The sequence below is a fragment of the Oncorhynchus tshawytscha genome, linkage group LG13 (assembly GCF_018296145.1).
Source record: "Oncorhynchus tshawytscha isolate Ot180627B linkage group LG13, Otsh_v2.0, whole genome shotgun sequence".
In the NCBI taxonomy this organism is placed as follows: Eukaryota; Metazoa; Chordata; class Actinopteri; order Salmoniformes; family Salmonidae; genus Oncorhynchus; species Oncorhynchus tshawytscha.
In genome coordinates this window covers 80,081,541-80,097,135 of record NC_056441.1, presented here as the reverse complement: position 1 = coordinate 80,097,135, position 15,595 = coordinate 80,081,541, and the positions used below count along the sequence as shown (strand labels likewise).

The 15,595-nt window shown below is 41.5% G+C and overlaps 1 protein-coding gene across 1 annotated transcript in view; it reads left to right on the top strand.

The window, feature by feature from the left end:
* Positions 1–15,595, top strand: part of LOC112266187 (metabotropic glutamate receptor 5-like) — a 136,103-nt gene that overhangs the window by 35,593 nt on the left and 84,915 nt on the right. Inside the window, exons 4-5 of the mRNA XM_042294967.1 lie at positions 1,102–1,176; positions 1,425–1,599. Of these exons, the coding sequence (XP_042150901.1) occupies positions 1,102–1,176; positions 1,425–1,599 (250 nt within the window). The remainder of the gene's footprint in view (positions 1–1,101; positions 1,177–1,424; positions 1,600–15,595) is intronic.

Genomic DNA, 15,595 nt, shown 5'->3' with positions numbered 1-15,595 from the left:
TCCACATAGGAGAACCCTTTGAAGAACCATTTTTGGTCCCAAAAGAGTTCTACCTGAAGCCAAAAAGGGTTCTCCTATGTGGACAGCCAAAGAACCCCTTTGGAACACGTTTTCTAAGTGTGTAGAGTCCTGTGAGTGTGCATAGAGAATAACTAAATATTCAAAGGGTTCACTCACATAGTCCGTGTAGCCATTTTATTAGCTGTTTAGTGGTCTTATGGCTTGGGGATAGAAGCTGTTCAGGAGCCTGTTGGTGTCAGACTTGATGCACCAGTCCCGCTTGCTGTGCGGAAGCAGCGAGAACGGTTTATGGTTTGGTTGGCTGGAGTCCTTAACGATTTTCCGGGTCTTCCTTTCTCACCGCCTGATACAGAGGTTCAGGATGGCAGAGAGCTCAGCCTCAGTCATCTGCTGGGTTGTTTGATGAGTTTGGTACCATTCCATTCCAGCTATTACAATGACTTGTCCACCTATAGCTCCTATCACCAGCCTCCTCTGACCTCACCAGCCTCCTCTACATGGGCTCTGCTCCTGCTAACTACACCCATACAGACCTGATACTATTACATTGTAAATTCTCTGTGTAATCATTTGATGGTTGGAGCCCAGTGGGACTTGTGATGGGGATCAGAGCTGGGAGATGAATGATCTTGTGAAAAACTGGTACTAAAAGAAAGGTAGATAATGAAGGGGGGAATAAAGGGAGAGATGAGAGATGGTGAAAGAGGGAGAACGAGAGAGAGAGAAACAACATGGATATAGAGAGAAAGAAAGGGGAATCCTATCAAACATTCTGCCAGCATGCACTCCCCTTCATTAGCATAAATTCCAGGTCATCCACTTTCTCTTCTGTTGAATGTGTGTTAAACAGAACAGACTCTATAAAAATATCTATACAGTACCAGTCTGATGAATCTCTCTCTCTCTCTCTCTCTCTCTCTCTCTCTCTCTCTCTCTCTCTCTCTCTCTCTCTCTCTCTCTCTCTCTCTCTCTCTCTCTCTCTCTCTCTCTCTCTCTCTCTCTATTAGTCTTGTTGAGCATTCTATACATTACAGACGTCCTCTCTTCTTGTCGCTCACCGCCCTCTCTACGGTCTCCTAGGTAACTACGGGGAGAGTGGGATGGAGGCCTTCAAGGATATGGCTGCCAAGGAGGGCATCTGCATCGCCCACTCTGGTAAGATCCTACTGGGGATGCCATTAACCAGGAAGTACATCTAGTCTGAGTGCCACATGGGACTACCTCAGGGCAAATGACACCCTATTTTTCATGTAGTGCACTGCCATGTGCAAAAGTAGTGCACTATGTGGTGAATAGGATATTAGGTAAGTTTCCCTTGGGGAAATTACATGAAGTGAAACAGGGACAATTAAATGACTCCTTAATCACTTACCTCATCTCCTGGTTTGTGTGTCCTATGGTAGGTAAGATTTGGAGCAACGCGGGGGAGAAGAGTTTTGATAGGCTGCTGGAGCGTCTCAGAACCCACCTGCCCAAGGCCAGGGTGGTAGCCTGCTTCTGTGAGGGCATGACAGTCAGGAACATCCTCATGGCCATGAGACGGCAGGGACTGGTGGGGGAGCTCCTACTGGTCGGCAGGTCAGTGGACACTGGACATGCAGAGACACACACACACACACACACACACACACACACATACACACACACACACACAGAGAGAGAGAGACTGACACGCACACATTCTGACAGACACTGTACACAAACATACAGTATGTGGACACTTGCTTGTCGAACATCTCAATCCAAAATCATGGGTATTAATATAGAGTTGGTCCCCCCTTTGCTGCTATAACAGCCTCCAGTCTTCTGTGAAGGCTTTCCAGTACTTTGCTGCGGGACTTGGTTCTATTCAGCCACAAGAGCATTAGGGAGGTTGTGCACTGATGTTGGGCGATTAGGCCTGGCTCGCAGTCAGCATTCCAATTCATCCCAAAGGTGTTCAATGCGGTTAAGGTCAGGACTCTGTGCAAGCCACTCAAGTTCTTCCACAGTGATGTCAACAAATAATTTCTGTATGGACCTCGCTTTGTGCACAGGGGCATTGTCATGCTGAAAATGGGAAGGGCCTTCCCCAAACTGTTGCCACAAAGTTGGAAGCACAGAATTGTCTAGGATGTCATTGTATGATGTAGGGTTAAGATTTCCCTTCACTGGAACTAAGGGGCCTGAACCATGAAAAACAGCCACAGACCAATATTCCTCCTCCATCAAACTTTACAGTTGGCACTATGCATTGGGGCAGGCAGCGTTCTCCTGACATTGAGTCCAATGGTGGCGAGCTTTACACCACTCCAGCCGAAGCTTGGCATTGAGCATGGCGATCTTAGGCTTGTATGCGGCTGCTTGGCCATGGAAACCCATTTCATGACGCTCCCGAGTAACATTTATTGTGCTGACGTTGCTTCCAGAGGCAGTTTGGAACTTGGTAGTAAGTGTTGCCACCGAGAACAGACAATTGTTATGTGCTACGCTGTTCAGCACTCGGTGGTCCCATTCTGTGAGCTTGTGTGACCTACCACTTCACGGAGGAGCCGTTGTTGATCCTAGACGTTTCCACTTCACAATAACAGCACTTACCGTGCTAGCAGGGCAGAAATTTGACGAACTGACTTGTTGGAAAGGTGGCATCCTATGACTGTGCCAGGTTGAAGTTACTGAGCTCTTCAGTAAGGCCATTCTACTGCCAATGTTTGTCTATGGAGATTGCATGGATGTGCGCTCAATTTTATACAGCTGTCAGCATTGGTGTAGCTGAAGTAGCAAAATCCACTCATTTGAAAGGGTGTCCACATACCTTTGTACATTTAGTGTATATGTATGTGTTTGTGGGTGGTGTAAGGGGATGAGTGAGGGAATTGAATTAGATAGGAGGGTAGGATAATACATATATGGGGGATGAAGAGAGAGAAAGTGGGGAGGGGATAGAGAGAGAAAGAGAGAGAGAGAGAGAGAGAGGGGGGGAGGGGGAGAGCGAGCGAGCGAGCGAGAGAGAGAGGGGGGAGGGGGAGAGCGAGCGAGCGAGAGAGAGAGGAGCTGAACTGTTGTACTCTCCCCTCCCCTCCATGTATGTCTCTTCTCTCTCCCCCTCTGTCCCCCCTCTCTCCTCCACTCTCTCTCTGTCTCTATGTATCTCTCTTCTCTCTAACACATTCAGTCTGTCTTCCTCTCTGCTCCTAGCAGTTCTGCTTTGTTCTACATCTCCCTTGTGCCCCCCCTCACTCCCTTTTAAGAGTTCTGAGGTGTTTCTGCTCGAGGTGCAGACCCCACACCATCTCACAATGCACAAGGGGACAACTGCTTACACTACACTCCATTGTGTGTATGTGTGTGCATGCCAAGCTCACTCTGGCCTCTTGAGCCTCTGTTGCCATGCCAACCTTTTAATTAACATAGTCATAAACATTTTAGCACCTACACTGTTAGCACCATGGAGAATAGAGACAGGCTCATGTCCTGTTATCCTATGTAATGTTAAATTCATTCCATTGAATTTCTATTCAATTCAATTTATCCCTTCAGTAACCTTACCTGAATAGCAGCGTGATCATGCTCATCATCCTCATCGCTACCATGCTCTTCATGCACTAAGTTACTGGGAGACCGGTATGTACACACATCAGGAGGATAATCAATCACATTACACGTCAAACTGTTTTTACCAATCCATTTGTCACTAAGTGCTGAATAGCAACCCAGCTCTGAACGGATCACTCCTTCACTCTGAAGGACCTCAACCTGCCAGCATTATTACCACCTGCACCCTGCACCTGCCAGGCATAGTGACTCAGACACACCACACACACTCCCAGACCCGCACACACACCAACCCACCCTTGCATTCCCCTGTGTGTTTGGAGTTTGTTAGTATTGATTCTTTCTCTCTCCCAGCATCCCTAGTGGCCAGTTTCAAACCCAGTAATGAACAGTGCTGTTGAGATAAAGGTATAAACACCACGTGTAAACACACACACTTTCACAATAGCCTACAGTGCCCTCCACTAATATTGGCACCCTTGGTAAATATGAGGGTTGTGAAAAAAAATCTTTATTCTTTATCCTCTTGGTCTTTCATTCAAAATATTCACAACAATCTAACCTTTAATTAAAGTAAAATAATTGAAAAATAATTATGAATCTGATCATAATTATTGGCACCTCTTCATTCAATACTTTGTGCAACCTCCCTTTGTCAAGATAACAGCTCTGAGGGATCTGAGACCATTCCTCCATACAGAAACTCTCCAGATCCATCAGATTCTGATGTCCACGCTTGTGGACTCCTCTTCAGCTCATCCCACAGGTTTTCTATGGGGTTTAGGTCAGGGGACTGGGATGGCCACGGTAAAACCTTGATTCTGTGTTCAGTGAACCATTTTTGTATTGATTTTGAGGTGTGCTTTGGATCATTGTCCTGCTGGAAGATCCAACCACGGCCCAGTTTAAGTTTCCTAGCAGAGGCAGTCAGGTTCTGATTTAATATCTGCTGGTACTTGAAGGAGTCCATGACACCATGTATTCTAACAAGTTGTCCAGGGCCTTCTAACAAGTTGTCCAGGGCCTTCTAACAAGTTGTCCAGGGCCTTCTAACAAGTTGTCCAGGGCCTTCTAACAAGTTGTCCAAGATAAACAGCCCCACAACAAATATCCACCACCATACTTCACAGTGGGGATTAAGTACTTTTCTGCATAGATATCTTTCTGTCTACGCCAAACCCACCTCTGGTGTTTGTTTCCAAAAAGCTCTATTTTGGTCTCATCTGACCATAGAACCCGGTTCCATTGAAAGTTCCAGTAATGTTTGGCAAACTGTAGGCACTTGTGTTTGTTGTTTGATGACAGCAAAGGATTGTTATGGCAACCCTCCCAAACAACTTGTGGTTACGTAGGTGGCGTCTGATCGTAGTTTTGGAGACATTCTGACCCCAGACTCAACTAACGTCCTCTAGCTGTGATCCTTGGAGGTTTTTTTGGGCCAATCGAACCATCCTTCTCACTGTGCGTGGGGTCAACATAGACACATGTCCTCTTCCAGGCCGATTGTTGAAATCTCCAGTTACTTTATTCTTCTTAATTACTGCCCTGATTTTCAATCACTGAGCTATTTTATTATAGCAATTTCCTGATTTGTGCAGCTCAACAACCTTTAGTCTCACATCAGTGCTGTATTCTCTGGTCTTTCCCGTAGTGATGGATGACTATGTAAACTTGGTCTGTGTGTCACCTCGTATTTATACCCCAGTGAAACAGGAAGTCACGGCTTACCACTGAAGTGTTCCTAATCACTCAGGTGAACTAAAATATGAATGGGAACATACAATACCGTTCAAAAGTTTGGAGTCACTTAGAAATATCCTTGTTTTCGAAAGAAAAGCAATTATTTTGTCCATTACAATAATATCAAATTGATCAGAAATACAGTGTAGACATTGTTAATGTTGTAAATAACTATTGTAGGTTGAAATGGGTGATTTTTGAATTGAATATCTACATAGGCATACAGAGGCCCATTATCAGAATCCATCAATCTTGTGTTCCAATGGCATGTTGTGTTAGCTAATCCAAGTTTATCATTTTAAAAGGCTAATTGATCATTAGAAAACCCTTTTGCAATTATGTTAGCACAGCTGAAAACTGTTGTCCTGATAAAAGAAGCAATAAAACTGGCCTTCTCTGAAGGTTGGGACTGGATGGTGTTCAGAGATAGATGGGAGGAGTTGAATGGAGCTGAAGGTTGGGACTGGATGGTGTTCAGAGATAGATGGGAGTAGTTGAATGGAGCTGAAGCTTGGGACTGGATGGTGTTCAGAGATAGATGGGAGGAGTTGAATGGAGCTGAAGGTTGAGATAGATGGGGAGGAGTTGAATGGAGCTGAAGGTTGGGACTGGATGGTGTTCAGAGATAGATGGGAGGAGTTGAATGGAGCTGAAGGTTGGGACTGGATGGTGTTCAGAGATAGATGGGAGGAGTTGAATTGAGCTGAAGGTTGGGACTGGATGGTGTTCAGAGATAGATGGGAGGAGTTGAATTGAGCTGAAGGTTGGGACTGGATGGTGTTCAGAGATAGATGGGAGGAGTTGAATTGAGCTGAAGGTTGGGACTGGATGGTGTTCAGAGATAGATGGGAGGAGTTGAATTGAGCTGAAGGTTTGGACTGGATGGTGTTCAGAGATAGATGGGAGGAGTTGAATTGAGCTGAAGGTTGGGACTGGATGGTGTTCAGAGATAGATGGGAGGGGTTGAATGGAGTTGAAGGTTGGCAATGATAACAACTAATAACAACAAGATAACTAATGTAAAATATAGTGTCCATAAAACCTATATAGGTTCAGAACTGTTGTGAAGGAAATAGATGGGAGAGGTTGAGGTTCGAGGAAGGACAGGAGTGAAAACAAACAAATGATAACTATTGTTAAAATAGACTGTCCGTAAAATGTATAGAGTATGTATAAGCTGGAAGTAGAAGTGCTGTTGTTCACTAGTTTACTCCAATTAGGGGAGGTAAGGTTAGAAAGTAATAATGTCAAATATATTTAGAAAAAAGTTTGTGTAAATGTACAGTACCAGTCAAAAGTTTGGACACACCTACTCATTCAAGGGTTTTTCTGATTTTTTAAAACTATTTTCTACATTGTAGAATAATAGTGAAGACATCCAAACTATGAAATAGCACATATGGAATCATGTAGTAACCATTAAAGTGTTAAACAAATCAAAATATATTTTATATTTGAGATTCTTCAAAGTAGCCACCCTTTGCCTTGATGACAGCTTTGCACACTCTTGGCACTCTCTCAACCAGCTTCATGAGGTAGTCACCTGGAATGCATTTCAATTAACAGGTGTGTCTTGTTGAAAGTTAATTAGTGGAATTTCTTTCCTTATTAATACGTTTGAGCTAATCAGTTGTGTTGTGACAAGGTAGGGGTGATATACAGAAGATAGCCCTATCTGGTAAAATACCAAGTCCATATTATGGCAAGAACAGCTCAAACAAGCAAAGCAAAACGACAGTCCATCATTACTTAAAGACATGAGGGTCAGTCAATCCGTAAAATTTCAACAACTTTGAACATTTTGTCAAGTGCAGTCGTAAAAACTATCAAGTGCTGAAACTGGCTCTCATGAGTACTGCCATAGGAAAGGAAGACCCAGAGATAACTCTGCCTCAGAGGATAAGTTCATCAGCGTTACCAGTCTTAGAAATTACAGCCCAAATAAATTCTTCAAAGAATTCAAGTAACAGACACATCTCAACATCAACTGTTCAGAGGAGTCTGTCAATCAGTCCTTCATGGTCAAATTGTTGCAAAGAAACAACTACTATTTGTTTTATTTAACCTTTATTGAACTAGACAAGTCAGTTAAGAACATATTCTCATTTTCAATGACAGCCTACCCCGGGCCAAACCCTAACCCTAACCCTTCCCCGGGCCAAACCCTAACCCTAACCCTAACCCGGACAACACTGGGCCAAACCCTAACCCCCACAAAGTTGTGGAGAAGTACAGATCAGGGTTGGGTTCTAAAAAATTATCCGAAACTTTGAACATCCCACGGAGCACCATTAAATTCATTATTAAAAAACTGAAAGAATATGACACCACAACAAACCTGCCAAGAGAGGGCTGCCCACCAAAACTCACGGATCAGGCAAGGAGGGCATTAATCATAGAGGCAAAAAAGAGACTAACGATAACCCTGAAGGAGTTGCAAAGCTCCACAGCGGAGATTGGAATGTCTGTCCATAGGACCACTTTAAGCCGTACACTCCACAGAGCTGGGCTTTACGGAAGAGTGGCCAGAAAAAAAACATTGCATTAAGAAAAAAATAAGTGACCATGTGGGAGACTCCCCAAACATATGGAAGAAGGTACTCTGGTCAGATGAGACTAAAATTGAGCTTTTTGGCCATCAAGGAAATCGCTATGTCTGGCGCAAACCCAACACCTCTCATCACTCCGAGAACACCATCCACACAGTGAAGCATGGTGTTGGCAGCATCATGCTGTGGGGATGTTTTTCATCGACAGGGACTGGGACACTGGTCAGAATTTAAGGAATGGTGGGTGGCGCTAAATACAGGGAAATTCTTGAGGGAAACCTGTTTCAGTCTTCTAGAGATTTGGATGTGGGATGGAGGTTCACCTTCCAGCAGGTGTCTTAAGAGGAAACATTTAAATGTCTTGGAATGGCCTAGTCAAAACCCAGACCTCAATCCAATTGAGAATCTGTGGTATGACTTATAGATTGCTGTACACCAGCGGAACCCATCCAACTTGAAGAAGCTGGATGGGCAGTTTTGTCTTGAAGAATGGGTAAAAATCCCAGGGGCTACATGCCCCAAGCTTATAGAGACATACCCAAGAGACTTGCAACTGTAATTGCAGCAAAAGGTGGCTCTACAAAGTATTGACTTTTGGGGGGGGGGGTGAATAGTTATGCACGCTCAAGTTTTCAATTTGTTTGTCATCTTCAAAGTGGTAGGCATGTTGTGTAAATCAAATGATACAACCCCCCCAAATATCTATTTTAATTCCAGGTTGTAAGGCAACAAAATAGGAAAAGACCAAGGGGGGTGAATACTTTCGGCAAGCCACTGTGTATATATTTGCAAACATTTTTATGGGGGATTGGAAGTGATGCAAACAATCACATTGATGGAAGCTACAATCTATCTGTAATCTTAACGCTGATCAATCCCAGAAAAACAGTAAAAAATGTAAAAACAGCAAAGACATTTTTTTCACAGCCCATTTTGCTCATATTTACCAAGGGTTCCGATATTAGTGGAGAGCACAGTATATTGTAGTTTTGGTAGAGTGTTTGCAGAAAGACAGAGAGAGTGTGTTTGTGCAGGGTTGAGTAGGTTACTTTGTAATGTATTCCTTTACAGTTACTAGTTACTTGTCAAAATTGTAAGCAATTAACGTAACTTTTGGATTACCCAAACACAGTAAAGTAATCTGATTACTTTCACCCTTAAAAGGCATTAGAAGAAGGCAAAAAGGATCAATCAAACGCGTTTGATGTGTCATCATAGTGGTGTCTGACTTGTGGTCAGACTCGCTCAGGTGGAACCAACTTAAACTTGGGCCTTTTTTTAAATACCGAATTGATGTAATTGAGAAAACAGTAAAAGTAATCAAAGAAGTAATCATATAGTATTTGTAATCTGATGACAATATTTTTGCTGGTAACGTAACTGATTACAGTCACAGATTTGTTTTGTAATCAGATTACATTAAGCCAAATACATGTAATCAGATTACATTAAGTCAAATACACGTAATCAGATTACATTAAGCCAAATACACGTAATCAGATTACATTAAGCCAAATACACGTAATCAGATTACATTAAGCCAAATACACATAATCAGATTACATTAAGCCAAATACATGTAATCAGATTACATTAAGCCAAATACACGTAATCAGATTACATTAAGCCAAATACATGTAATCAGATTACATTAAGCCAAATACATGTAATCAGATTACATTAAGCCAAATACATTACTCCCCAACCCTGGAATATGAGTGGAGTTTCTCAGTGTGTGTCAATGCCTTCTGCCTTGCTCTGCTCTGATGTTGGTTTTCCTAAATGCTTTGTCACTCCACTCAATTGTCTCAATGCATGTTTACTCCATCAGTGTGTACAGTGTGTGTGTGTGTGTAACTAGTATTAATTTATTATATCTGTGTCCATATTGTTCATGAGTTTCTAGTAGACAGACCATATGGTTCCAGAGAAAATGGCCTAATTAATGACAGAAGCATCTAATCAACAATGGCATTATTTTTTATTAACTCTGTAACTCTTATAACTATTGACTTTACTCACAACTACCAACAGTTTGACCCAAAACATTGACAACAAATATATACTGACATAGTCAAATAAATCAAAGCTGTTATGTTAAACAGCAGTGGTTTTATTTAGGATAATGTTTTACAGCTTTGTCATTGTATTTTGTCATTATTTTATTGAATTATTTCATATATTTTACATGTGGTAAAATATAGGGCATTAGTGCATAAGCCTATAAGGGCCTAACTGTACGCGTGTCACATTGAGGGTTTTCTTTCATTGTATTAGGCTATCTGGCATTAGTGCATAAGCCTATAAGGGCCTAACTGTACGCGTGCCAAATACTCGACATGCCAATCGACAAATGCTTTTGGGAACGGAGGCAAAAAGGACAATGTCGGAGTAAAATTCAATAAGAAAAAAGGTGAGAAATGTTGAGTTGAAAATAAAGAGGAGGGAGGGTATGTTTGGTGAAGTAATGTTTGGTGAAGTAATGTTTGGTGAAGTAATGTTTGGTGAAGTAATGTTTGGTGAAGTAATGTTTGGTGAAGTAATGTTTGGTGAAGTAATGTTTGGTGAAGTAATGTTTGGTGAAGTAATGTTTGGTGAAGTAATGTTTGGTGAAGTAATGTTTGGTGAAGTAATGTTTGGTGAAGTAATGTTTGGTGAAGTAATGTTTGGTGAAGTAATGTTTGGTGAAGTAATGTTTGGTGAAGTAATGTTTGGTGAAGTAATGTTTGGTAAAGTAATGTTTGGTAAAGATTTGTTGAAGTGGTTAAAGAGGATGATAGCAGTGTTATGTGTGATGATTGTGAGTTGCTATACAAATTTGACACAAGGCAGAGGCTGTGTTTCAAACCCATAAAATACACAGCCTCGTCCATTTACCCATTCACCCCGTCACCATCTTGGACGTCGGTCCAAACGATTAGCCAAACAAGGGAAGCTTGCATCGTAAGCCCCTCAGCCCTGGTTTTTGAATGAGTTTGCGAGTGTACAATTGTGTTCACTTTGGGGCCTGAAATGCCAGATAATTCAATTTGCGATGATTGTACATCCGCTAAGAAAAGTCAGGCAAAACTTAAACCCTCAACGTCAATATGGGTAAGTCAACATACAAATATAAGTAAAAACCGAATGTAAAAAGGTTAGAAATTGTTCTACTGATGCACATGACGGCACAAATACGTCTCATAAAAGTAATGAAGCTAAAAGGAATATTGAATATTGACTACGCTTTGGATGGTGTATCAATACACCCAGTCACTACAAAGATACAGGTGTCCTTCCTAACTCAGTTGCCAGAGAGGAAGGAAACCACTCAGGGATTTCACCATGTCCAATGGTGACATTAAAACAGTTACAGGGTTTAGAGGTTGTGATAGGAGAAATCTGAGGATGGATCAGCAACATTATAGTTACTCTACAATACTAACCTAGTTGACAGATTTAAGAGAAGGAAGCCTGTCCAGAATAAAAATATTACAAAACATGCATCCTGTTTGCAACAAGACACTAAAGTAATACTGCAAAAACAAGTGGCAAAGCAATTCACCTTTTGTCCTGAATACAAAGTGTTATGTTTGGGGCAAATCCAACACAATACATTACTGTGTACCACTCTCCATATTTGCAAGCATAGTGGTGGCTTCATTATGTTATGGGTATGCTTGTACACGTTACTGTTGCATGGTGGAGTTTTTCAGGATAAAAATATAAATGTAAACGTAAACCTGGTTCAGTCTGCTTTCCACTAGACACTGGGAGGTGAATTCACCCCTCAGCAGGACAATAACCTAAAACACAAGGCCAAATCTACACTGGAGTTGCTTACCAAGAAGACAGTGAATGTTCCTGAGTGGCCGAGTTACAGTTTTGACTTAAATCTGCTTGAAAATCTATGGAAAGAACTGAAAATGGTTGTTTAGCAATGATCAACAATCAATTTGAGCTCGAAGAATTTAGAAAAATAATAATTGGTAAATGTTGCACAATCCAGGTGTGGAAAGTTCGTAGAGACTTACCCAGAAAGACTCACAGCTGTAATCACTTCCAAAGGTGATTCTAACATATATTGACTCAGGGAGTTGAATACGTATCAAGTGATTTATTATTATTATTATTATTTTTTACAAATCTTAAATTTTTTCTTCCTCTTTGACATAACAGAGTATTTTGTGTAGATTGTTGACAAATAAATGTAAATGAAATCCATTTTAATTCCACTTTGTATCACAACTAAATGTGAAAAAGTTAAGGTGTGTGAATACTCTCTGAAGGCACGGTATCTAATTATAGACAAGTTGACTAACAAATAGCCTACCAAATAACGGGAATTGTTAGCAGAAATATGTAAATCAGGCTAAATAAATCCTGACCCCCCCGTCAACAAATGATTCTGGCGTCTCTGACTGCCGCCTACATTTTCTATATTAGTGGGTTTGGGTCGGGTGCGGGCCTCTTATTTTCACTTCATCACATATAAGTCAGGCGGTTGCAGATGTGTTATTAGCAATTGTGGGCGGTTGAACAAACAGCTGACTTGTGCACCACTAACACACAGACATACAATGGGGCAAAAAAGTATTTAGTCAGCCACCAATTGTGCAAGTTCTCCCACTTATAAAGATGGGAGAGGCCTGTAATTTTCATCATAGGTACACTTCAACTATGACAGACAAAATCCAGAAAATCACATTGTAGGATTTTTTATGTACTGTACACACACGCACATAAACACACACACATACAGTTTGGCTTGTATGTGTGAAATGACGTGTGTGTGATGTGTGTGTGTGAAAGATTTCTTTAGATTAGACGAAATCTAAGAACAGTTTTACGTCTCCCCGCATTAAACTCGCCACTCACCTAAACGCTGACTCTGGGTGAGCGGTTTCTTGTTTGTTTATGGCCCCATACAGTTCGTGATGATTACGGATAAGAACTCTCTTGGTCTGCAACTTACCATGAGATATTCTCTATCAAGTGAGAAAAAGCTTGAGATTTCCATCACACTGGAATGCAGCGCACCAGTTGTTGTTTATGAAGAGACACACCGAGGACATGGTTTGATTGACATGACGTGTGTCTGATGTGTGTGTGATAGATTTCTTTAGATAACACAGAATCAAAGAATCTTAGAATCATCCCGAGGAGTCTCTTTTCTGGTCTGCCTCTTGTTGGCATGGAAATAACCCCTTCCATATTTGTAGAGAGAGCTGACACCAATGTTGGGGTTACACAGTGTGTGTGTGTGTGCGTGTGTGTGTGTGTGTGTATGTGTGTGCGTGTGTGTGTGTGTGTGTGTGTGCGTGTGTGTGTGTGTGTGTGTGTGTGCGTGTACATTTGTGCGTTAGTGTCTCTGGAATGATACAGTACAGATTGTGCACAGACGTCAATTCAACATCTATTTCATGTTGGTTCAACATTGGTTCATTGAAATGACGTGGAAACAGTGTTGATTCAACTACTGTGTGCACAGTGTGTAGTGTTCTGAATTTCTCTTTCCTACTGCTATCCAGACAGGCAATGCTGATATGTTACCAGGGTCAGATACTAATGGCTAGGTGGAGTGGATCTAGCTAGCTAGCTAGTCACAGTCATAGAATGCTTAACCTTGTAAAATCCCTCACCTTCCCTGATACCTGAAGTAACTGTCAACTTTATAAGAATATGTCAAAGATAAATACACAACACAGACGAGAAGTCAATAGAGTATTAACGATCAATGGAAATAGTGTTTTTTCTGTAACGGGATTATTGATCTATGGGTCAGAGACACTGTCTATACAGTGAGCCTGAAATAGGATACTTGTTATTCGGCCATTGGTCCAGTTTTATTGCAAGGAATTCTAATTGGTCAACCACAGGCTCGGGCTGGGTTATAAACTACATCCTGCCCCTTTGTTCACTGGAGAGAATCACTGAGAGATAATCACTGAGAGATAATCACTGAGAGATAATCACTGAGAGATAATCACTGAGAGATAATCACTGAGAGAATCACTGAGAGATAATCACTGAGAGATAATCACAGAGAGAATCACTGAGAGATAATCACTGAAAGATAATCACAGAGAGAGAATCACTGAGAGAGAATCACTGAGAGATAATCACTGAGAGATAACCACAGAGAGATAACCACAGAGAGAGAATCACTGAGAGATTATCACAGAGAGAGAATCAATGAGAGATAATCACTCAGAGAGAATCAATGAGAGATAATCACTCAGGGAGAATCAATGAGAGATAATCACTCAGAGAGAATCACTGAGAGAGAATCACTGAGAGATAATCACTGAGAGATAACCACAGAGAGATAACCACAGAGAGAGAATCACTGAGAGATTATCACAGAGAGAGAATCAATGAGAGATAATCACTCAGAGAGAATCAATGAGAGATAATCACTCAGGGAGAATCACTGAGGACAGGGAAGGAACGTCCATCTACCATCGACCTCTCAGCATAATATCTATGATTTATACTCTTTGAATAAACCTTTTTTCCTCCCCATCGATTTGCTTTGGGGTCTGTGTTATTAAAGAATAACATCATCTGCTAACAACCTGAACCAAAATAACTGAGTAACTGTCTTCCCCTATAACATAAGATCCTTTGGGGTCCCGAGTGGCGCAGCAGTCTAAGGTACTGCATCTCAGTGCCTGAGGCATCACTACAGACACCCTGGTTTGATTCCAGGCTGTATCACAACTGGCCGTGATTGGGAGTCCCATAGGGCGGTGCACAATTGGCCCAGCGTTGACCAGTTTTGGCCGGTGTAGGCTGTCAATATAAATTTAATTAGTTCTTAACTGACTTGCCTAGTTAAATAAAATTGAAAAAATTAAAAATAATTTTTGGCACTAGACCCAACAGCCTAGCTTAGCCACACTCAAAGCAGCACAGTGATGATCAGCCTTCACTACGATGGTAAGCGCAGAGATTGACAGCCTCAGCTCCAGTGTGTGTGTGTGTGTGTGTGTGTGTGTGTGTGTGTGCGCGTGCGTGACAAGGTAAACATCTGTCATTCTGCCCCTGAACAAGGCAGTTAACCCACTGTTCCTAGGCTGTCATTGAAAATAAGAATGTGTTCTGAACTGACTTGCCTAGTTAAATAAAGGTAAAATAAAAAAAGCATGTTATGGTCATTTTCTCTGTAATGCTCCTCTCCACTCAGTTTGTTATCATTTGCTACTTAATTTAGTTTTGATTAAAGTAGCGCTGATTCATGCCGTTTAATTTGTAAAATAATGGAAATTCATTATGTTCTGTGCTGAACATCGGAATAATGGACCGCTTGTAATTAGACACCTGGGAATTGAAAAGGAAGACAAAAGAGAGAGTGAGAAAGAGAAAGAGAGAGAATGACAGAGAAAGAGAGAAAGACAAAGGGAGGTCTGTGTGTGAAAGAGAGAGATATAGTAAGATACTGTGTATGATAAAAAGAGAGAGGGAGATAGTAAGATACTGTGTATGAGAAAGAGAGGGAGAGAGAGAGATAGTAAGATACTGTGTATGAGAAAGAGAGAGAGAGAGAGAGATAGTGAGATACTGTGTATGAGAAAGAGAGAGAGAGATAGTAAGATACTGTGTATGAGAAAGAGAGAGAGAGAGAGATAGTAAGATACTGTGTATGAGAAAGAGAGAGAGAGAGAGAGCTAGAGAGATAGTAAGATAATGTGTATGAGAAAAAGAGAGAGAGAGAGATAGTAAGATACTGTGTATGAGAGAGAGAGAGATAGTAAGATACTGTGTATGAG